Here is a 23,196-nt window from a genome sequence, read left to right on the forward strand (position 1 = left end):
TGCCCTCCCGCTAGTTTCTGCCCCTCCCCCACCTCTCTTGTGCTTGGCTGGGCTGAGCAGAGAAGGGCAGCTTCTTAGTCATTTCTGTTGGGCCACAGGTGAAAAGTTATAGGGCCTGCATGCTTCCTCTCCCCCACTCCTGTTTTTACAAGTGCCAGTTGGCTGTGTCCCAGGAGAACAACAGTCGGAAGTTGGCAAGAAGGGGGAGGATGATCTGGCCATATGGCCAACTCCCTTCTGTAATCAGAAAGCTTGCTGAAGGGTTGGGACAATAGGTAAGGGGCACCTGGGTAAGGAGGCTCCAATGATGGAGTGCCCACCCCTTCCTCTGGCAAGGCCCTGGCCCTCTCTGGGCTTCAGTTTACCCATTTGTGCAAAGGTAATAAGATTCTCTGCCCAGCTTACTGGCAGGGAGGCTGTGATGAAGTCATTGCAGGAAAGCACTTACTGTCAATCTTGAAGGGTAGTTATCTCTGCTGTTCAGCCTACAGGCTTGAATGTGCTGTTCCTCAGAGCCTTGTAAGGTAAGCCCAAGGAGGCGTGGTCCAGGCAGAAACCGTCCCTATTTGTCTTGGTGTGTTTCTGTGGAGGAAGGGAGATGTGAGGAAGTGGGGGAGGGCACTGGGAACCCGGGGAATGACTTGTGCATCATTGAGCTCCACGAGCATTAATTGAGCACCTACTATGTGTCAACCCCTGTGCAGACCTCTGAGGTTGAATAAGGCATTGCTTTTGTCCTCCAGGCATCCCCAGCCTCATAGGAAAGGCAGATGTGTTTACAGTCAACCACAATACAAGGTTTCTACTCCTCCATTTTGCTAGATTGTCCCAGACAGCCTTGTGCTTCATTAGTTGTCTCAAGCACCTCCCATGTGCAGAAGGCTCACAGATGTCTTCAGCCCAAATCATACATGCTTAATGGTTCTCTGGCAGGAAGCTTCAAGCCCTCTTATCTCCATTAGAATTAACCAACCCAGGGTGCCGGGTGAGCTGCTAGACAATGCTGGGGGCTCAAGGACATTTTGGAGCCCTGGCCCCTGAGGCATCCACTTGAGGGTTCCCTTGATCCAGCTGGGCTGAGCCTCAACCACTCTCTCTCACTCCCACAATGCCCCTTTCTTCTAGGTTCCTTCAATCCCCTGCCTTGAACCAGGTCCCTTCTGATCCTGGACCCCAGGCCCTGCTTCCACCTCCATCCTGTTTCCAGAGATACCATTCTATTTTTTTAAATGTTCATTTTATTGATTTTAGACAGAGAGGAACAATCTGTTCCTATATGTGCCCTGACCGGGGATCGAACCGGCAACCTCTTGTCCTCCGGATGATACTCTAACCAACCGAGGTATTATCTAGTTAGGGCCAGAGATACCTTTCTAAAAGGTGTGTAGAGACCTGAAACCGGCATCCAGTGCCCTTGCTCATCCCTGTGCCTCTGTGCACAGCCCTGGGGCTTGGTGAAGCTGGAGGCAGAGATTTCTGGCCCTTTCACTCCAGCTCCTCCCCCACCCCCCCAGTCTCTGGTCACATTGGATTCCTCTTGTTTTCAGAAAGGTTCCATTTTTCCTATCCTGGGGTACCTTGGCCCTCAAAGTTCCCTCTCTTCTACCCAGTTCTGCTGCCTTGCACCACTCCAGGGACTATTCATGAAGATTTCTGTTATCAGCCCTCTGCATATAACCTAAGAATGTAGCGCCCCTTCACTATCAAGCCTCCTCCTCAGAACCCCACCTCTACCCAGGCCTGAGTTTTCTCTCTCCTTGAAGTCTCATGGGACATTGCACTCATCTGGCTTTATCTGGCAACTGCTTTGTATATCTTCACAGAGTAAACACCCATTTGCTACACTGATGTCCCCAGGGTCTGGCCCATGACTTGCTCTTGGTGACCTCCTCCACCCAGTCCGGCTAAGCAGGTCAGTCCTCGCAGGAATGAAGCCCACTGGCCAAAATGTCCATGGCAGGGGGACATGCTTCCTTCTCTCTTTGGCAGAAAGGGCATCACTGCCAAGGTTCCCTCCTCTGGCAGGGCTGGGAAGCTGGTGGTAATGGTGAGAGACAGGGAGGGTAGATGATAGACCCAGGAGTCCTCGCCACCCAAAGTGGACCTCATCAATTGGACCTCAGCCAATGCCGAGACTACTCATGAGGCAAATGCATGGTCCATGAGAATCTTAACAGTAGTGCTCAGGCTAGTGATGTAGGATGCAACAACAGTAATCAAGGTGGGGCTGCTCTGACTTGCTTAGGACTTCATTCTCACTTTCATCCTTCCTGAAGGTCCCTACCCCTGTCCACCCACTAAGCTTGGATGAGGGAGCCCAGGGGTGTGAGGACCCTAGTCTTCAGGTCCCAAACCCTGCCAAACCTGGCTGACCCCCTGTTTGGGCACTTCCGGGTACTTGAGTTGTGACTCAGTGTCTGTCTCCCAGCTGACCTCAGCATGGGCCTGGTTGCAGGGGTAGAGGGCAGTTTCCTATGAGATTGTGACCCCAAGTCCTGGCTCGGTAGTTCAGTTGGGTAGATTGTTGCCCCCATATGCCAAGGTTGCGAGTTTGATCCCCAGTCAGGGCACATATAAGAATCAACCAATGAATGCATAGATAAGTGGAATACCTGGCCGGTTGGCTCAGTGGTAGAGCGTCAGCCTGGCGTGCAGAAGTCCTGGGTTCGATTCCTGGCCAGGGCACACAGGAGAAGCGCCCATCTGCTTCTCCACCCCTCCCCCTCTCCTTCCTCTCTGTCTCTCTCTTCCCCTCCCGCAGCCGAGGCTCCATTGGAGCAAAGATGGCCTGGGCGCTGCGGAAGGCTCTGCCCCAGGCGCTAGAGTGGCTCTGGTCGCAACAGAGCGATGCCCCGGAGGGGCAGAGCGTTGCCCCCTGGTGGGCGTGCCGGGTGGATCCCGGTCTGGCGCATGCGGGAGTCTGTCTGACTGTCTCTTCCCTTTTCCAGCTTCAGGAAAATACAAAAAAAATAAAAAAATAAAAAAAAATAAGTGGAATAACAAATCAATGTTTCTCTCTCTATCTGTCTGTCTCTCTCTTCTCTCTCTCTCTGAAATCAATATTTAAAAAAAAGAGAGATTATGACTCAGGGGCCCATGCCTTTGTTGGCTGGGGCTCAGGAATCCAGAGAAACTGGTCGGGGAAAGGCCCCAGGGACTGAAACCCCTCCCTCTGCCCCCGCCCCTCCACGGAGACATATAACCCCCCCAAGCTCTAGCTGGAGAGCAGTGTGGCAGCTGTTGGCAGGGAGAAACCAGTCTGGTCACACTCACTGGGTTTTGCGTTTTGAACTTTTTGGGAGAGACACTCAACAGCCGCTCCAACTGGCTTTGCCTTCAGATTCGAAGTGAAAGGCTTCCCTGAGTGTCCATCCTCAGCACTTGGATTTCTACTGCTCCCAGGGCCGGATCACCAAAGATTTCCAGGTCCTAGACCCCAGCAGACACTGAACGATGGCCTCCATGGGGCTACAGGTGATGGGCATTGCGCTGGCCGTGCTGGGCTGGCTGGGCGCCATACTGAGCTGCGCGCTGCCCATGTGGCGGGTGACGGCTTTCATCGGCAGCAACATCGTCACGTCGCAGACCATCTGGGAGGGCCTGTGGATGAACTGCGTGGTGCAGAGCACCGGCCAGATGCAGTGCAAGGTGTATGATTCCATGCTGGCGCTGCCGCAGGACCTGCAGGCGGCCCGCGCCCTCATCGTCGTCTGCATCATCCTGGCTGTGCTGGGCGTGCTGCTGTCCGTGGTGGGCGGCAAGTGCACCAACTGCGTGGAGGAGGAGAGCCCCAAAGCCAAGATCATGATTGTGGCAGGTGTGGTGTTCATCCTGGCTGGCCTGCTGGTGATGGTGCCTGTGTCCTGGACAGCCAACACTATCATCCGCGATTTCTACAATCCGTTGGTTGCCTCTGGTCAGAAGCGGGAGATAGGCGCCTCACTCTACATCGGCTGGGCAGCTGCAGGCCTGATGATGCTCGGTGGGGCCCTGCTCTGCTGCAGCTGCCCACCCCGCACCGACAAGCCCTACTCTGCCAAGTACTCTGCCGCCCGCTCTGGCCCTGCCAGCAACTACGTGTAAGGTGCCGCCATTCAACCCCCCGTCGGCTTTGTTTCTCCCTGGAATGAGCTCGGCGCAACCTGTGACCCCGGGATGGCCTTGCCATGGTCCGCAGCCTGCGGGGGGATGGGCAGGCAGAGACTGAGACAGGCCATTGGCCAGCAGCCTTCCGCCCCTTCTAGCCCTCTTGGACACCTTCCTAAGGCCTCTCACTAGCAAGGATGGACTGAAAGACTTCCTAGCCACCCTCCTCTGAACGGCCTGTGGATACAAGGGGGGGGGGGGGCAGCAACAACAGGGTGTGGCAGTGGATGGGGAGCTGGCTCTTGCTGGCCAGGACAGCTCAGCCCTGACTTTGCTTGGGCTCTCTGAGTGGGTGCCCAGCCCATGCCTGTGTTGGCCACGGTGCGCTTTTTTGATCTTTCCCACTCTCCGAGTGCATCCTGTGGAAACCTGTGGCCATGACGATGGCTGGGTCCTCACTCATCCACCTGCCTGTGGCGCAGTTGACAGACAGGTTTAGAAGGGAGGGGTGAAGATGCTACAAACTGGTTTGGGTAGTGGTAGGGGAGGGGTCCTTAGAGGTGGCCCTGGCTGCTGGTACCTTTTCCCACCCTCCCTACAACCTCAGTGGCCACGGCAGGAAGACGCTGTACTCCTTGAAACTGGCCCCCTCTGGATCTGCCTTCCCCATGAAGGTCATTGGTTAGCCTGGACCGGGGAATGGTTTTTCTTTGGCCTTCATCCTAGTAAGTCCTGGGGCTTTTCCCTGCCTTTTCTGTGGTTTGTTTTGTAATTTAATATCTTTTTGTCACGGTAATTACTGTTATTTTCTACAATAAATGGGACCTGTGCACAGGAAGACGCTGTATGTTTCTGATTTCATCTGTAGAGGGGGGCAGGCTGGGCTGGAAGGAGGCGGGGTCAGCAAGGGGCAGAACCACTGTGTTGGGCCTGGATGAGAACACTTAAAAAAAAATTGGTTTTATGAAAGAAAAAAATCAACACTGGGCTGACCCTTGGGATCACCTCTTCAAGCCCTTCATCTGTTTGAGGGTGAAGCCCATACACAGGAGAGTGTGTGCCCAGAACCCTGGGGAAGTGCTGGGGACAACAGGAGGGTGGGCAGATGAGAACATACAGCCCTGGGGAATGGGCCACTAGTCCTCTCCCTGTTTGTCCAGCTTTGGGCAGCCAGGCTGGTCTGCTCACCTTCCAGGTTCCACCTCCTGGTCTTTGCTTAGGCAATCGCTGCCCTTGGCCTGGAATGTCCTTTTTCCTTTCTCCACCCCTCTGAATCCTGCTCATCCTGAAGGTCCAGCTCAGAGCCTCCTCCCCCGTAAAGTCTTCCCACCTGTTTGAAGAAATTACCAGCCCTGTTCACGGCGCAGCCTCCGAGCTTCACCCCGAGTTCCGATCTCTTTGGAGATGAATAAACTGAGCCCTGGACATATGAAAGTGTTTGGCCAAGGCCCAGATACAGGAGTGTGAATTTTCTGTCTGGTGAGTTGGAAATAAGAGGGCCCATCACCCTGGGAGGAATCATAAAGTCCCATCTGTGGCCCTACCATGCCTGGCTCAGGGACAGCCCAGGGTAGGGGCCCTCTCTGTCCATTCTCTTCTCACTTCTGTCCTGCACAGGGACAATGCCACTCTTTCCTGGGGTGAGAGAACTGCAGAGTCAGATTCCTGTTGCCCCTTCTGGGACTCATTTAATAGGCAGAGCTCTCCTGAGGAGCAGGGTTGGCACAGTGGCCCCATTTCACAGATGAAATGCAGAAGGCCCGAGGATAGGTCTGAGCACTGGGCATCACTCCCTCAACCTGGCCGCCTCCTGCTTTCGGTATAGGTAGACAATGCCAGAGATGAAGCCATCATTGCTAGGAGTGCCAGGAACCCCCTCGAGCTTGGAAGTAGCCAGTTCCCACCGGTCCACGGGCCAGGCCAGCAGGCGTTCCCACTCCCTGGCCTGCTCCAGCCTGTCCAGGGTGGCCTCCAGTGCCTCCTTGTATTGAAGGTTGGATGGGTTGGTCCTGGTGGTCAGACACACAAGTCCACCTGGGGTGGGGTAGGGGAAAGGGAGATGAGCGGGGCAGTGGCAGGAGCCAGAGTTCTAGGTTAGTAGTTCCCTTTCCTTCTGGCTCCTGTCCTCAAGGACGTAAGGTTGTCCACAGGTCAGCCTTTTCCATTCTCCAAGCCTTTGGTGCCCACCATTCCCACCCCCAGCAATGTCCTCTGCTTCTTCAGCTTGAGTGCCTCTTATGTATCCTTTAGGGCCCAAATATCCCTTTCTCCCTTTCTGCAGGGAGCTCTTATTTCCCTGGACAGAGGGGGCTTCCTCTTCACCACTTACCCAGCCCCTCTGCTGGAGGATATGGATGTGTCTGGATTCAAAGTAAGGAAGTCGATGGCCTTGGACACGTCCCTTCACCTCCCTGAGTCTCTTTCCCAGCCTGCAGTAGAGTTAATTAATTGCCTTGTCTCAGAAAGGCTAGTGCTCAGTAAGCACTGGGTGAATGAATGAATGACCTTGTCTTTTAAAATCTTTTTTTTAAATTTTTTTTTAATTTGTCCATTATAGAGAGGAGAGGGAGAGACAAAGAGAGAGAGAGAGAGAGAGAGAGAGAGGAGGAGCTGGAAGCATCAACTCCCATATGTGCCTTGACCAGGCAAGCCCAGGGTTTCGAACCGGCGACCTCAGCATTTCCAGGTCGATGCTTTATCCACTGCGCCACCACAGGTCAGGCTCAAATCTTTTCCAGACACATACATATGCCCAGTGCAGGCTCAGACACTTAGGAGATGTTGGTGTCTGAAAGGTGTCCTGGAGGAAGGGGTGAGGAGATGCAGGCCCTGCTGGTGGAGGTGGCCTCTGTGAAGGAAAGACAAGCAGGGGAGCCCATGCCATGTGCGCAAGCAGACAGGGCCCTGGCAACACAGGCCTGGCTAAGGGGCTTGGTCGTTACCGGTTCAGGCAATAGGAGTTTCCTTTCCTGAGCCCAGTCATTACCTCTTTCTCTGACCTCACCAGTGTCCCTGCATCTGTCAGCCTCCATGGTTCTGAGGCCTGCCCAGACCTGCCCCGGCTTAACCATAGCCACTGCTGGGCCCTTGCGGGAGAAGATATAATCCTGCTGGGATAGGGGCACCTTTGTGGCTTCCTGGTCCTGTCCTGAAGCCAGGTCAGGGCCCCACGATCCTCACAGTCACTACTCTCTTTCCGTCTGACTTCATCTAGCTGTGTCCCTGTGTAGACTGCCCTCACTCCCCATCCCAGACCTGAGAGATGCCTCTCTTTGAAATCTTAGAGCACTGAGTACTCAACAAGCCCTCCTCATAGGCCCACCTGGTCTTTTCCTCCTGGCCCCTGTACCTCAGGGAGGGTGGTGGGCTTTGCACTGGATGTAGCTCAAGTGTTTGAGAACCAGGGGCATGGTGGTTAGTGATTGAGCCAAGAGGGCAGGGTATGTACTTTCTCCCCAGAGCAGAGGCAGGTACAGAACAAGTAGGAATGCCGTCATCAGCCCCATTTCACAGATGAGAAAACTGAGACCAGGAAATAGTGACTTACCTAACAGCCATTTATGAGTTAGAAGATGAGGGAACTGAATTGAGCCCCTACTATATGCCAGGACTAAAGCGAAAGCTTTAAAGACATTATTTCACCCAGTTGTCATAGCAATCCCATTAGGAAGGGACTATGCTACCCTGTTTACTGGTGAGGAACAGAGGCTGGAGAAGAGAGTGGAATTTCTTCTGGTGCCTAATAAGAGGCAAGGGGGCCACTTGTCTGCCCTGCCTGTTTGCCTGGGTTGTCAGCTGGTGGCTGGGATATTAGGCTAGGTTGTGTTACCCTGGGCAGGACCATGCCCCTTCCTTGGCCTTAGGGATTCTGTGGCTTGTGTCTTAGGGTGTAGAGAGAGGAAGGCGTATGTGGGGTTGGACAGGATGCTTCTTACCTGGCTTGGTAACTCGCAGGAGTTCAGGTATTGCACTACAGGGCACCTGGCCCTCACTGAGGGCACCCACCATCAGGACAGCGTCAAACGTACCTGTGTGAGGTGTGATATGGTGGTTTGTCTTTGGTGTGGTCTCAGACCACCCTGGAGGTGGGTACCCATGTGGGGTCTGGGGAGGCACCAGGCCAGGTACTAGTGTCTGCAGGACTCAGATCTCCTGGGGGATATGCAGGTGTAGCCCAGTCTTGGACTGTGGTCAGATGATGGGATGGAGAATTCAGAGAGAGGGGCTCACAGGACCTCTAATAGGGTCTTAGTGAGGCACTGGGGGCTCAGAGGGGATTAAAGGCTCAGTGTAGAAGGGGGCTCATAAAGGACTCAGCAAGGGGGATGGAAGCTTAGCAAGAAAAAGGGGCACCATCAAGGTGGCATTGGTCAGAGGGTGGGCCTTGGGGTATTAGGGTAGAAGGGGAAGTACCTTCAGGGCTGGGCAGAGGCTCCTGGCCCAGGGTGCAGAGGCTGAGGCGCTGGTAAAGGCCACGGGCCCGGGCCTGTTCCAGCATTCCTGGGCTCCCATCTACCCCATGCAGCTGGAGGAAGCCCCGAGCCTGCAGCTGGGGTGCGAGGACTAGTCACAGTTCATGCTGCCACCTCCCAGCAGGGTCCCTGCACCTCAAGAAGGGCAGTGGGCCCTGCAGTGGATGTAGCCCAAGTGTTTGGGAACCACAGAGTCTGGGGCCAGGAGTGAAAAGAAATTTAAGTGGGGGGGCTTAAGAGAGAGCAGGGGATCCGGGCAGACCTCACCTCAGCAGCTACCAGGCCAGTACCACAGGCCACGTCCAGGATCAGGGCTGCATGGGGTGGGCCTGAAAGGGCTTGGGTGAGGCAGTTCACTGCAAGGTGGGGAGCACGGTACTGCAGGGCGGCCACATCCTGGGGACAGAGTGCTGAGCTGACTACCACCCTGTGACCTAATGTTTGGGGCACCTCAGCGTGGTGTGGTCCAGGAGTGGTGGTGTCCTGGCTAGGCCAAGTTGTGTGTGCGTGTGTGTGTGTGTGTGTGCACACGCTCGTCTGCTAGTCCAGGAGTGGTGGTGTCCTGGCTAGGCCAAGTTGTGTGTGTGTGCACACTCGTCTGCTGGGACTACAGTGAGAGGAGACAGGTAAGAAGTATTGTTCTCTATCAAGGGACCAGGACTGGAAACCAATCCTCAGCCCACTGCTGAGACTGGCTCTGCTAGCCAAGGTAATGCTCTGAGCTTAGCCCATTGTGATGTCTCAATGGCACCTCTTTCAGGAAAGTCGTCCTTCTGCCTGGGCTGCAGCTCCAGAGTGGGGAGGGAGGTCTTGGCCCCTGATCTCCAGGGGCTGCCATTGTGGAGTGATGGGGCTGGTCAGAGGGCAGGGCTGCTGTGGGAGGGGCCGGTCGGAGTGGGGACAGGACTACAAAGTTGTGCCCAGGGCTCACTTCATTCTCACAAGCCACCCTGGTAATGCAATGCTATCCATTCCCGCTGTTCAGAAAGTAAAATTGAGGCTGGGTGAGCAAGAGACGCGGAGAACCCAGGGCGGGTTTACCTGGTCATAGTCCGGGGCCCAGTGGTCATAGAAGTGCAGCTTGTGGGCCAGGTCGGTGATGCCGTGCGAGGCCCCGACCCGAGCCAGCACTTCGGACAGGCTCCCGCCCTCCTCCTGAGCCATCCTCCTGCTGGAACAAGGCCTCCGTGTCCTGAGATCTATCTCAATCTCCACCCCGCTCCTCTCTCACCCGCCATGCCCAGCAGAAGCTCTCGGGTCACCCCCACAATCCCATTTCACAAGCGGGGACACGGAACAGAGACACTGGACACCTGGGGTTCAGGGCTGGAGAAGGGGTGTTCCCGCGGCGGGAGGGAGGGCCTGCCCCAACTCCCACCCCCCGGCCTGATGAGTGGGTATTCAGAGCAGAAAGGTCTCCATGGCGCTAGAGGGAGTCAAGGAAGAGGGGCAAGAACTCACCGCCAGTCTGACCCGCGGCGGTGGGCGGGCGCCGGAACTCGGAGCAGACTGTAGGGCGCTCTCGATGATTGGTGATTGGCTTCCTTCTAAGAAAAACTGCCCAATCAAAAAATGCGCTGGCAGTCCGCCCCTCCACCACCGCCAAGAAATTCAAAGTTTTGTACCAGCCGGGGAAGAACATTTTGAGACGCTTATTTGGTAGTTGAGTACGTGAGTTTACGATCTTTTCTGTGCCCTCCCGGCTCCCAATGTCCTATATGCTTCCTAAAAAGCATGAACTTTTAGGCAGCAGGAGCCTCTTAATTCATAGGGGCAAGAGAGGGAGCTAGGATCAGCCTTTATTCTCAGAATGCTCACCAAACACTTTCCAGTAGGGGTTTCTGCGGTGGTAAAAATGTTCTATAATGTATGCTGTTCAGTATTGTAGCCACTAGCCACATGTAGCTGTTGTGCATTTAAAATGTAGCTAGTGCTACTGAGGAAATGAATTTCCGATTTTATTTTAATAATATAATTGTCCATCTGTGGCTAGTGGCTTATAGGCCTGGGAGCTTTGTTACTCCAATTGGGAGCTTTGTTACTCCAGTTGTGGTCCGCAGGCTTGTAGCATCTGGTCAGTATATTTAGCTAGGATTGTTCCAGGGGAAGTACTCAGGAGAGTTCGTTAGAAATGCAAATTCTTGAGCCCCATTCCATTCCTACAGGAATCAGAATTTGATGGGGGGGGGGCGGCAGAAATCTGTATTTTAACAAACTCTCCAAGTGATTTCTAGATAGAGGCAGAGTTTGGAAGGCTGTTGCAATTGTCTAGGCTGGAAGTGTTGACCTAAAAATAAAAGGCCAGCCCTGGCCAGTTTACTCAGTAGATAGAGCATCGGCCTGGGGTATGGACATCCAGGTTCCATGTCGGGTCAGGGTACATAAGAGAAGCAGCCATCTGCTTCTCTCCCTGTCCCTTTCCCTTTTCTTTCCCCCTTCCCCTCTCACAGCCAGTGGCTCAATTGGTTCAAACCTCTGCAGGTACTGAGAATAGCTTGCTTGGTCCAAGCAGGTCAGCCTCAGGCACTAAAAATAGCTCAGTTAATTCCAGCATGGGCCCCAGACAGTGGTTACCATGTGGATCCCAGTGGGGGAGCATGCGGGAATCTCTTTCGCTATCTTCCCACCTTTCACTTAGGAAAAAAAAAAAACAAGGCCCTGGCCGGTTGGCTCAGTGGTAGAGCGTCGGCCTGGCGTGCAGGAGTCCCGGGTTCGATTCCTGACCAGGGCACACAGGAGAAGCACCCATTTGCTTCTCCACCCCTCCCCCTCTCCTTCCTCTCTGTCTTTCTCTTCCCCTCCCGCAGCCAAGGTTCCATTGGAGCAAAGTTTGCCCGGGTGCTGAGGATGGCTCCATGGCCTCTGCCTCAGGCGCTAGAATGGCTCTGATTGCGGCAGAGCGGCACCCCAGATGGGCAAAGCATCGCTCCCTGGTGGGCATGCCGGGTGGATCCCGGTTGGGCGCATGCGGGAGTCTGTCTGACTGCCTCCCCGTTTCCAACTTCAGAAAAATACAAAAAAAAACACCCAAAACAAAAAAACAAAACCAGAAAGAAAGCTCTAAAACAAACAAACAAACAAACAAACAAACAAACAAACAAAAAAGGCCAAAGTGAGAGGCAACAAGTCTGTATTTGCGATCTAAAAGAATAGCTGTTAAGGAAGGACTGATAAAGGAAGAAACACAATAGTATTCTGATTTGGAAGTGAAGAAAAGGGGCATTATGAGAAAGGAAAGGGGAATAATTACTTGACCGGAAGGGAGGAATTTCTATAAGTGTTAATAAGCTGAGAAAGAAATTTCTAGCCTGTCCAGGCAGTGGCGCAGTGGATAGAGTGTCGGACTGGGATGTGGAGGACCCAGGTTCGAGACCCCGAGGTCACCAGCTTGAGCGTGGGCTTATCTGGCTTGAGCAAAAAGCTCACCAGCTTGGACCCAAGGTCGCTGGCTCCAGCAAGGGGTTACTCGGTCTGCTGAAGGCCCACGGTCAAGGCACATATGAGAAAGCAATCAATGAACAAGTAAGGTGTTGCAACGAAAAACTAATGATTGATGCTTCTCATCTCTCTCCGTTCCTGCCTATTTGCCCCTATGCCCCTATCTATCCCTCTCTCTGACTCTCTCTGTGTCCCTTTAAAAAAACAACACACAACAAAAAAGGACTTTGCCAGCTTACAGCCTGTCTCCCACACCCAATGTAAACTATAAGCAAGCAAACATATACATCATATTTACAAAATTATTTGACCAACACCAAGGTTGCTGGCTTGAGCAAGGGGTCACCTGATCTGTTGGAGCCCCACAGTCAAGGCACATATGAGAAAGCAATCAATGAACAACTAAGGTGCTGCAATGAAGAATTGATACTTCTCTCATCTCCTTCTTGTCTGTCCCTATCTGTCCCTCTCTCCGTATCTCTCTCTCTCTGTCTCTGTCACACACAAAAAAATAAAAATAAAAAAAAATTTAAAAAATTTCAGGCTGGTAGTCATAATGTCTGTTAGCTTTACAAACAGTTGTTTAGGATATGACGCTACTTTAGGTCCAGTACAAAGGTTATTTTGTCACATTTTAACATTCTAAAAGTTTGAAAAGTAATACATGCAAGGCGGTTCCTTTGGGGTGGAAGTTTCAACTCCATTTTGAAGTGGCTCCATTTACAGTCTTGTGCCGCGTATTGATGTTTCTGTGAATGATGGATGGCATTTACTACGGTGGTATACGGCAGGGGTCCCCAAACTTTTTACACAGGGGGCCAGTTCACTGTCCCTCAGACCATTGGAGGGCCGGACTATAAAAAAACTATGAACAAATCCCTATGCACACTGCACATATCTTATTTTAAAGTAAAAAAACAAAATGGGAACAAATACAATATTTAAAATAAAGAACAAGTAAATTTAAATCAACAAACTGACCAGTATTTCAATGGGAACTATGGGCCTCCTTTTGGCTAATGAGATGGTCAATGTGCTCCTCTCACTGACCACCAATGAAAGAGGTGCCCCCTCCGGAAGTGTGGCGGGGGCCGGATAAATGGCCTCAGGGGGCCGCATGCAGCCCACGGGCCGTAGTTTGGGGACCCCTGGTATACGGGATAGCCTAGATGTGTAGTAGGCTATACCATATATATAGATTTGTGTAAGTATACTCTGATGTTTGCATGATGACAGAATTGCCTAAGGACACATTTCTCGGAACGTATCCCTGTCATTAAGTGATGCAGGACTGTATATGTTTTTCATGGGTTTGGGTAGAGGTCGTGGCTATGGAGAGGAGTGGATAAAGTTCAGAGTAGTTTAAGAGGTAGAAGTAGCAGGACTCTGATGATTTAGAGTGTGTGGTATGGGGAAGCAAGATGTCCGAATGGTGCCAGGTTTCTGTGTGAGCCATTGTGTGGTAGTAAGCAGTTAGGCAAGAGCGGAGTAAGGATGATAAGCCGGGTATAGAAGGTGCCGTTTCGCTGAGCCATGATAGTAAGAAGCTGGGAAAACTCCCTGGCAAATGGAATGGAGAAACTGAGACAGCTGAAAAAACTGGCTGAGCAATTTGTAAGGGTACATTTAATTTGCCAGGTACAGAAGGTCTTCAGGGTAGAAAGCCCCAGGTGCCTAGCAAAGGCCAAAACTTGCCTAGAGTGTGACCTTTCCTCTCCTGGAATATCGCTGGTCATGTAGTTCAGACTTCCTGACCTTTCCATACCACTGGTTATACAGTTTAGACGCCCCCTCCTCCCCTTTCCTTCTTAGAAATAACATCTGGGCCTCAGTTGTAGTTCAGCACTAGACCAAGAAAAGCAGCAAAATCAGGTGGGTGACACCAGGACCAGCCGCAGTGACTAATGACCCCCTGGCCACTGACCAGTCAGTGAAGACTACATTCCTGAAAAGGCACACCTGGAAAAGCTGATGAATATTTTGTTGAGATTCTTCCCTAAGACCATCTCTAAACTGCCAGCCTTTAAAACCCTCAAGACCAGGGGTCCCCAAACTACGGCCCGCGGGCCACATGCGGCCCCCTGAGGCCATTTATCCGGCCCCTGCCGCACTTCTGGAAGGGCACCTCTTTCATTGATGATCAGTGAGAGGACCATAGTTCCCATTGAAATATTGGTCAGTTTGTTGATTTAAATTTACTTGTTCTTTATTTTAAATATTGTATTTGTTCCCGTTTTGTTTTTTTACTTTAAAATAAGATATGTGTATTGTGCATAGGAATTTGTTCATAGTTTTTAAAAAATTTTTTTTATTATTTATTCATTTTAGAGAGGAGGGGGGGTGAGAGAGAGAGAGAGAGAGAGAGAGAGGAAGAGAGAGAGAGAGAGAAGGGGGGAGGAGCAGGAAGCATCACCTCCCATATGTGCCTTGACCAGGCAAGCCAGGGTTTTGAACCGGCAACCTCAGTGTTTCCAGGTTGACGCTTTATCCACTGTACCACCACAGGTCAGGCCCCATAGTTTTTTTTATAGTCCGGCCCTCCAACAGTCTGAGGGACAGTGAACTGGTCCCCTGTGTAAAAAGTTTGGGGACCCCTGCTCAAGACAAAGGACGCAGTGCAGCTCTCCATCCCAGGAGCACTCCCATGCCTTTCTGTTTCCCCACAGGTGTGGATCTCTTAAACTCTAGGGAACCCCATGAGACTTGCAACCAGGGGAGCAGTGGGCAGCAGCAGCTAGTCCTCGGTTGACCCTCTGAACCTCCCCAAGGTCTCCTTGTCTCTGTCTCTCTAGTGAGTTGACAGCAGCCCTGCCTTGGCTCACTTCTTTCCCATAACGTTCTAGAGCAGTGTTTTTCAACCTCTGGTTCATCCACCAACTGGTACCAGCCAATAATTTCATGCAGGTCCGTGAAAGACTTAACCACCCTGATGTTGTATGAAGATTATTACCCTGTTACTCCTCCTGCCCTGGGCCCTTCCTTGTTTCACTGTCTGCAGCTTTAATAACCTGACTCATGTTCTGAAATCTTTCCTGCAGGAAGTCAAGAACCCACACACTATTTGCTGGGCAAGCAAGGCAGACTCGCTCCAGATAACTTTGCCACCAACACTGGGTTTATGGTGGTGCCATTCACAGCAGAGGAACCCAGGAGGAAGAACAGTTTTGGGGTGAAGAGGATATTAACAGCTTGGGGATGTTTCATTGGAGGTGTCCTTGTGAAGATGTCTAGGAGGCTGTTTGATGCCAAAGTCTTTTATTTTTTAAGTGAGAGAGAGAAGAAGCATCAACTCATAGTTGCTGCACTTTACTTGTTCATTGATTGCTTCTCATACATGCTTTGACCAGGGGGCTCCAGCTGATCTAGTGACCCCTTGTTCAAGCCAGTGGACCTTGGGTTCAAGCCAGTAACTCTGGGCTTTAAGCCAGTAACCTTTGGGCTCAAGCCAGTGACCCTGGAAATCATGTCTATGATCTCACACTCAAGCCGGTGAGCCGCCGCTTAAGCGGGTGACTTTGGGGTTTTGATCATGGGTCCTCAGCGTACCAGGTCAATGCTCTATCCACTATGCCATCACTGGTTAGGCAATGCCAGAGTCTTGAGCTTGTTATAGGCCCAAGGTTCGTGTGCCAGGACCAAGGTTCATGTGCCTGATGCTTCAAAAGAAAGTTTGGAGCAAGGAAAGGTTTGTTGATCAAGAAGGCCTAACTTGACCTGACCTGTGGTGGCGCAGTGGATAAAGCGTCAACCTGGAAAAGCTGAGGTTGCCAGTTCAAAACCCTGGGCTTGCCTGGTCAAGGCACATATGGGAGTTGATGCTTTATTCTCCTCTCTCTCTCTCTCTCTCTCTCTCTCTCTCCCTTCTCTATAATGAATAAATAAAATCTTTTTTTTAAAAAAAAAAGAAGGCCTAACTTCAAAAAATGCAAAGACTAATTTTCAAATCCATCTTTTTTTTTTTTTTTTTTTTTTTTTCAGAGACAGAGAGAGAGTCAGAGAGAGGGATAGACAGGGACAGACAGATAAGAACGGAGAGATGAGAAGCATCAATCATTAGTTTTTTGTTGCGCATTGTGACACCTTAGTTGTTCATTGATTGCTTTCTCATATGTGCCTTGACTGGGCCTTCAGCAGACCGAGTAACCCCTTGCTTGAGCTAGTGACCTTGGGTCCAAGCTGGTGAGCTTTTGCTCAAACCAGATGAGCCTGCGCTCAAGCTGCTGACCTCAGGGTCTTGAATCTAGGTCTTCCGCATCCCATTCCGACACTATCCACTGTGCCACCGCCTGATCAGGCTCAAATCCATCTTAACAGAATCTGAAATCCAGGCATATTTTATTGTTAAAGGAAGAGAGATTGGCCCTGGCCGGTTGGCTCAGTGGTAGAGAGTCGGCCTGGTGTGCAGGAGTCCTGGGTTCGATTCCCAGCCAGGGCACACAGGAGAAGCGCCCATTTGCTTCTCCACCCCTCCCCCTCTCCTTCCTCTCTGTCTCTCTCTTCCGCTCCCGCAGCCAAGGCTTCATTGGAGCAAAGTTGGCCCGGGCACTGAGGTTGGCTCCATGGCCTCTGTCTCAGGTGCTGGAATGGCTCTGGTTGCAACACAGCGACGCCCCAGATGGGCAGAGCATCGCCCCCTGGTGGGCATGCTGGGTGGATCCCGGTCGAGCGCACGCGGGAGTCTATCTGACTGCCTCCCCGTTTCCAACTTCAGAAAAATACAAAAAAAAAAAAAAAAAAAAAAAGAGAGAAGGGGTGAAGCAAGGAGCGTGTGCTGGCGTATTAAGCCAACCAGTGAGAAATTTCCGGATAGGCACTAGTAAAAAGAACTCTTGTCTCCCCCACAGGGAAAAGTGTCCTTGCGTGAAATAATCCACTCTTAACTTCTTAGTCTCACTCTTGTTCTGCCTATAGAAACCTTCCCTTTTTGCCCTGGCCAGGTAGCTCAGTTGGTTATAACGTTGTCCCCATAAAACAAGTTTTTGGGTTTGATCCCTGGTCAGGGCACATACAAGAATCAACCAATAAGTGCATAAATAAGTGGATGACGGCCCTGGCCGGTTGGCTCAGAGGTAGAGCGTCGGCCTGGCGTGCGGGGGACCCGGGTTCGATTCCTGACCAGGGCACATAGGAGAAGCGCCCATTTGCTTCTCCACCTCTGCCCCCCCCTCCTTCCTCTCTGTCTCTCTCTTCCCCTCCCGTAGCCAAGGCTCCATTGGAGCAAAGATGGCCCGGGCGCTGGGGATGGCTCCTTGGCCTCTGCCCCAGGCGCTAGAGTGGCTCTGGTCGCGGCAGAGCGACCCTCTGGAGGGGCAGAGCACGCCCCCTGGTGGGCAGAGCATCGCCCCTGGTGGGTGTGCCCGGTGCATGCGGGAGTCTGTCTGACTGTCTCTCCCCGTTTCCAGCTTCAGAAAAATACAAAAAAAAAAAAAAGAAAAAAAAAGTGGATGACAACAACAAAAAAACCCATTTCCTTTCCAGTCCTTCATAAATGTGCCCCCCTTTTCTCTACCAAATAAAAAGGCCAGATTGAGATAGGGTGTTAAGACATTAAAAAAAATTACTGATTTTACAGAGAGAGGAGAGAGAGGGACGGGGAGTAAGAATTATCATCTCATAGTTGCTTCACTTAAGTTGTTCATTGAATGATTTTTTTGTGTGTGTATGTGTGACAGAGACAGAGAGAGACAGAGAGAGGGACAGATAGGGACAGACAGAAAGGGAGAGAGATGAGAAGCATCAATTCTTTGTTGTGTCACCTTAGTTATTCATTGATTGCTTTCTCATATGTACCTGACCGGAGGGCTACTGCAAACTGAGTGACCCCTTGCTCAAGCCAGCGACTTTGTGGACTCAAGCTGGTGAGCCTTGCTCAAACCAGATGATCCCACACTCAAGCTGGTGACCTCTGGGTTTCAAACCTGGGTCCTCCGCATCCCAGTTTGACACTCTATTCACTGCACCACTGCCTGGACAAGCTGAATGATTGTTTTTACCGGTGACCTCAGCGTTCCAGGGCCATACCCTATCCACTGCACCACCACAGGCCAGGCAAGGTGGGTTTTGTTAGGGGAAAACCCTGCATCTTCTTAGATTGCCCGTCATCGGAATAAAGCAGTTTAAAAGATTTAATCCCTGCCCTGGCTGGATATTTTGGTTGGTTAGAGATCCTCCTGAAGTGCAGAGGTAACTGGTTTGACCCCTGGTCAGGACACATACAGGAATAGATCAGTGTTCCTGTTTCCCTGTCTCCCTGTCTCTCTCTCTCTCCCTCCCTTCTTCTCACTAAAATAAATTTTAAAGAAAGATTCATTCTCTCTCAAGGAGAGCCTTATTGGATGTCATATAACACAGTGGTCCCCAACCCCCGGGCCGTGGACCGGTACCGGTCTGTGGGCCATTTGGTACCGGTCCACAGCGAAAGAATAAATAACTTACATTATTTCCGTTTTATTTATATTTAAGTCTGAACAATGTTTTATTTTATTTATTTATTTATTTATTTTATTATTATTATTATTATTTTGGTATTTTTCTGAAGCTGGAAACGGGGAGAGACAGACAGACTCCCGCATGTGCCCGACCGGGATCCACCCGGCACGCCCACCAGGGGGCGATGCTCTGCCCCTCCAGGGCGTTGCTCTGCTGTGACCAGAGCCACTCTAGCGCCTGGGGCAGAGGCCAAGGAGCCATCCCCAGCGCCGGGGTCATCTTTGCTCCAATGGAGCCTTGGCTGCGGGAGGGGAAGAGAGAGACAGAGAGGAAGGAGGGGGGGTGGTGGAGAAGCAAATGGGCGCTTCTCCTATGTGCCCTGGCCGGGAATCAAACCCGGGTCCCCCGCACGCCAGGCCGACGCTCTACCGCTGAGCCAACTGGCCAGGGCCACAATGTTTTATTTTTAAAAAATGACCAAATTCCCTCTGTTACATCTGTCTAAGACTCACTCTTGATGCTTATCTCGTAAGTTCAACAATTATGTTTTATTATTATTATTTTTTAGATTTTATTTATTCATTTTATTTAGAGAGAGAGCGGAGAGAGAGAGATAGAGAGAGAGAGAACAGGAGGAGGAGCAGGAAGCATCAACTCCCACATGCGCCTTGACCAGGCAAGCCCAGGGTTTTGAACCGGTGACCTCAGCATTCCAGGTCGACGCTTTATCCACTGTGCCACCACAGGTCAGGCCTCGACAATTATATTTTATAATTTTTATTTATTTATTTATTCATTTTAGGGGGGGGGGGAAGAGAGAAAGAGAGAGAGAGAGAGAAGGGGGAGGAGCAGGAAGCATCAACTCCCATATGTGCCTTGACCAGGCAAGCCAGGGTTTTGAACTGGCAACCTCAGTGTTTCCAGGTTGACGCAATTATATTTTAAAATACCACAGTTTTTACGCTGGTCGCATAATTTTATTTTGTGCATTTATCCATCCCACCCTAAAGGCCAGTCTGTGAAAATATTTTCTGACATTAAACCGGTCTGTGACCCCAAAAAGATTGGGGACCACTGATGTAACAGCACAAACACCAGCTTTTTAATTTTTTTTTTATTTTCCTTTTTCTTTTAGGTGAGAGGAGGGGAGATAGTGAGGCAGACTGCTGCATGCACCCTGTCTGGGATCTACCCAGCAACCCCATCTAGTGGATGCTCAAGTACTGAGGTATTTTTAGTGCCTGAGGCTGACACACTCAGACCAGCCAAGCTATTCTCAATGCCCAGGGCCATGCTTAAACCAATCAAGCCACTGGCTGTGGCAGAGGAAGAGGGAGAGAAGGGGGAGGAAGAGAAGTAGATGATTGCTTCCCCTGTGTGCCCTGATCAGGATTTGAACCCAGGATGTCCATACTGTAAAGCCAGTAGTCAAGGCCACCATCACCGCCACCTGGCCCGTACAAGTTCGCATTAGATTTGGACAGACGATAATGAAACAACGGAGCTACGAACTGGTGGGTCATTACTTTTAATCCTAGCTTGCTCCGGTGGGCAAGTAAAAACATACACTGGGCTCCAAAACCCACTCACATTCAGTGCTCACAAAGCCACTGACGTATCCGAGTTTCCTAGAATCAAAGGTTTCTAGCTCACCAGCCTTATTCACCTCTGTTCCCCATCTCTTTCTCTGCACAAACTCTGCACCCACTGGCTTCTTCAGCATTCCTCCATCATGGCTGCCTCTCTTCTTCTCCATGTGGCCTTACTCTCCTCTCCTACAGCATGGGCTCCTCCTAGAATATAATCCCTCTTCTCTAATGCTAATTTTAGGAACTGAGAGAGCATAAAGCTCCTAGTCTGCCCTACTTTATCATATAGAAATCAAAACCTTTAATCCAGTATACAAACAAGGAAGTCTCTGATACAAAGTCATTTATCTGAGGCATAATGGGATACCTCATGAGAGTGCACCACACCCTACATCAAAAAGGGTGGGAAAGGCTTACTCTTAAAACCAAGCCCCAGGCTACAAGGATCCGCCTGCCCACAGCCCACCCCCAACACACATTAATATAATCACACCCATTCCAAGCAAGAAGGACAACCAATACCATCACCTGGGCAACAGGCTTCCACATGGGCAACGCCATCTTTAACAAAGTGAGCATAATATATTTTATCTGCCCAACACATACACTGGGCTGATGCTCTATCCACTGAGCCACTGGCCAGGGCCCTTTTTGGTTCCTTTTTTTTTTTTTTACAGAGACAGAGAGAGTCAGAGGGATAGATATGGACAGACAAACAGGAACGGAGAGAGATGAGAAGCATCAATCATCAGTTTTTTGTTGCGACACCTTCGTTGTTCATTGATTGCTTTCTCATATGTGCCTTGACGGGAGGGCTACAACAGACCGAGTAACCCCTTGCTCAAGCCAGCGACCTTGAGTCCAAGCTGGTGAGCTTTGCTCAAATCAGATAAGCCCGCACTCAAGCTGGCGATCTTGGGGTCCTCGGCATCCCAGTCCGATGCTCTATCCACTGCGCCACCGCCTGGTCAGGCCCTTTTTGGGTTTCAATAAGCATGATGATTTGGTGTTTATGCTTGTAAAGCCAGGAGGCACGGCCAGGGCCACTATCACAGCAGCCTTCCGGCCTATGCAGGTTCGCATTGGATTCGGACAGTCGGTAAAGAAACAACGGAGCCACAAACTGGTGGGCCATAGTCTTTAATTCTAGCTTGCACCCGGCGGGCAAGTAAAAACACACACTGGGCTCCAAAACCCACTCACATTCAGTGCTCACAAAGCTACTGACCTATCCGAATTTCCTAGAATCAAAGGTTTCTAGCTCACCAGCCTTATTCTCCTCAGTTCCCCATCTCCTTCCTTATCCCAGATACAAACTCTACACAAACTGGCATCTCACTCAGCACTCCGCTATTTTGGCTGCTTCTCCTGGGCTATTCCACGTGGCCTCCTTCTGCTCTCTCCTCTAATGATAATCTCAGGAACCAAGAGAGCAAGCTCCCGCTCCGTCCCCATTTTATAGTGTAGAAATCCAAACCCTTAATCCAATATACAAAATAGGGAAGTCTCTAATACAAAGTCACTTCTCTGAGGCATGATTGGATTGTACCACCTGTAAGGCCAGGAGCCGCCATCGTGACCATTCACATGCAGGTTCCCATTGGATTCGGGCAGACGATAAAGAAATGGCGGAGTCAGAGGATGGGGGGCCATCCTATTTATTGGTGTCTCACCAAGACAGGCAAACCACAAAAGAAGACAAGGGAAAAGCAGAAAACCAGCTCTTCCCATGAAGAGCAAGGGATCAGGGGAGCCCCTGCAATTATGATAGCAGGAACTGTGTGTCTGAGCTCCTGGTCTGTCCCACTTTATAGTGTAGAAAACCAAAATCCCTTAATCCAATATACAAACAAGGAAGTCTCCGATACAAAGTCACTTATCCAAGGCATAATTGGATTCCTCATGAGAGTGCACCACCCAGATCATACAATCAGTCAAGTGTGTGGGGAAAAGCTTAGTCCCAAAACCAAACCTCAGGCTACAACAACCTGGCCTGCTTATAGCCTGTCCCCCACACCCAATATAAGTCACAAGCGAGCAAACATATATATCATGTTTACAAACTTATTTGACCAACACCACCCCACATCAAAACGGGTGGGAAAGGCTTAATCCCAAAATCAAGCCCCAGGCTACAAACACATTAATATCACCTGGGCAACGGCCTCCACGTGGGCAGCTCCACTTTAACAAAGTGAGCATAATACATATTTTATCTGCCCAACAATGCTCTTGTGTGAGACTTGCCTCTCTCAAACCTTGTTATAACATTAGCACATTACCTATCTGACCTCTGATGTGAACTTGGGGAAAAAAACCAAAACAAATCCTTCCGTTTTGTACAGCTCATCCAAGTGCCATTCTATTTGATAAATGGAATGCTACTCTATTCATGAATTGCTAAATAAAGCCAATTAGATCTTCAGTTTATTCAGTTGAATTATGTTCTTTAACAAGAGTGAAGTGTTCCATTTTTAGACTTGGACAATAAAAAACATGTGCTATATGATTCTCTATTGTGGACAAAAAAGGGGCTACTTACTAAACCTAACAAGTTCAGGGGAGGCCTACATGGTGGCCTTACAAACTCAGAAGCCTAAAGTAACCACACAGGATGGTCTGAAATTAAAACTTTCTAACCATAAGCAGTTCATGGCAGGTAGTCATGTCCTAGGGCGGTATTTTTCTCTAACAAAAGTGAATCACCTTAACTGAGCCTGTCTTGTCTTTTTTTGCATCTAAGATAACATACCTGATAACATACCTTTGGAATATTGTTGGGCGGATAAAATGTATTATGCTCACTTTGTTAAAGTTAACGCTGCCCGCTGCCCACGTGGAGGCCATTGCCCAGGTGATATTAATGTGTGTTGGGGGCAGGCAGGATCGTTGTAGCCTGGGGCTTGGTTTTGGGATTAAGCCTTTCCCACCCTTTTTGGTGTGGGGTGGTACAATCCCATCATGCCTCAGAGAAGTAACTTTGTATTAGAGACTTCCCTGTTTTGCATATTGGATTAAAGGTTTTGAATCTACACTATAAAATGGGGGCAGAACGAGAGTTTGCGCTCTTGGTTCCTGAGATTATCATTAGCATGAGAGAGCAGAGGGAGCAGAGCAGAGAGCAGAAAGAGGCCATGTGGCCAGGAGAAGCAGCCAAGATGGCGGAGTATTGAGTGAGAGGC

General features: G+C 50.6%; 2 protein-coding genes and 1 pseudogene across 2 annotated transcripts; 2 read left to right on the forward strand and 1 right to left on the reverse strand.

The window, feature by feature from the left end:
- The first annotated feature begins 3,229 nt into the window (after positions 1 to 3,229).
- CLDN4 (claudin 4) lies at positions 3,230 to 4,924 on the forward strand. The gene has a single exon (XM_066274553.1). The coding sequence runs from the start codon at positions 3,454 to 3,456 to the stop codon at positions 4,081 to 4,083; it is 630 nt and encodes a 209-aa protein (XP_066130650.1). The 5' UTR covers positions 3,230 to 3,453; the 3' UTR covers positions 4,084 to 4,924.
- Positions 4,925 to 5,748: 824 nt separating this feature from the next.
- METTL27 (methyltransferase like 27) lies at positions 5,749 to 10,067 on the reverse strand. The gene is given in 7 exon segments (XM_066274552.1): positions 5,749 to 5,998; positions 6,000 to 6,120; positions 8,022 to 8,114; positions 8,500 to 8,635; positions 8,826 to 8,954; positions 9,600 to 9,729; positions 10,020 to 10,067. Coding segments are annotated over 6 exon segments (720 nt in total). The 5' UTR covers positions 9,723 to 9,729; positions 10,020 to 10,067; the 3' UTR covers positions 5,749 to 5,880.
- A 12,126-nt stretch (positions 10,068 to 22,193) lies between these two features.
- On the forward strand, positions 22,194 to 22,306 carry LOC136336733 (small nucleolar RNA U13; annotated as a pseudogene).
- The last annotated feature ends 890 nt before the right edge of the window (positions 22,307 to 23,196 follow it).

The sequence above is a fragment of the Saccopteryx bilineata genome, chromosome 4 (genome assembly GCF_036850765.1).
Source record: "Saccopteryx bilineata isolate mSacBil1 chromosome 4, mSacBil1_pri_phased_curated, whole genome shotgun sequence".
Taxonomy (NCBI): domain Eukaryota; kingdom Metazoa; phylum Chordata; class Mammalia; order Chiroptera; family Emballonuridae; genus Saccopteryx; species Saccopteryx bilineata.

Coding starts and splice junctions, on each gene's coding strand:
- CLDN4 (XM_066274553.1), top strand. CDS start 3,454: ATGGCCTCCATGGGGCTACAGGTGATGGGCATTGCGCTGGCCGTGCTG.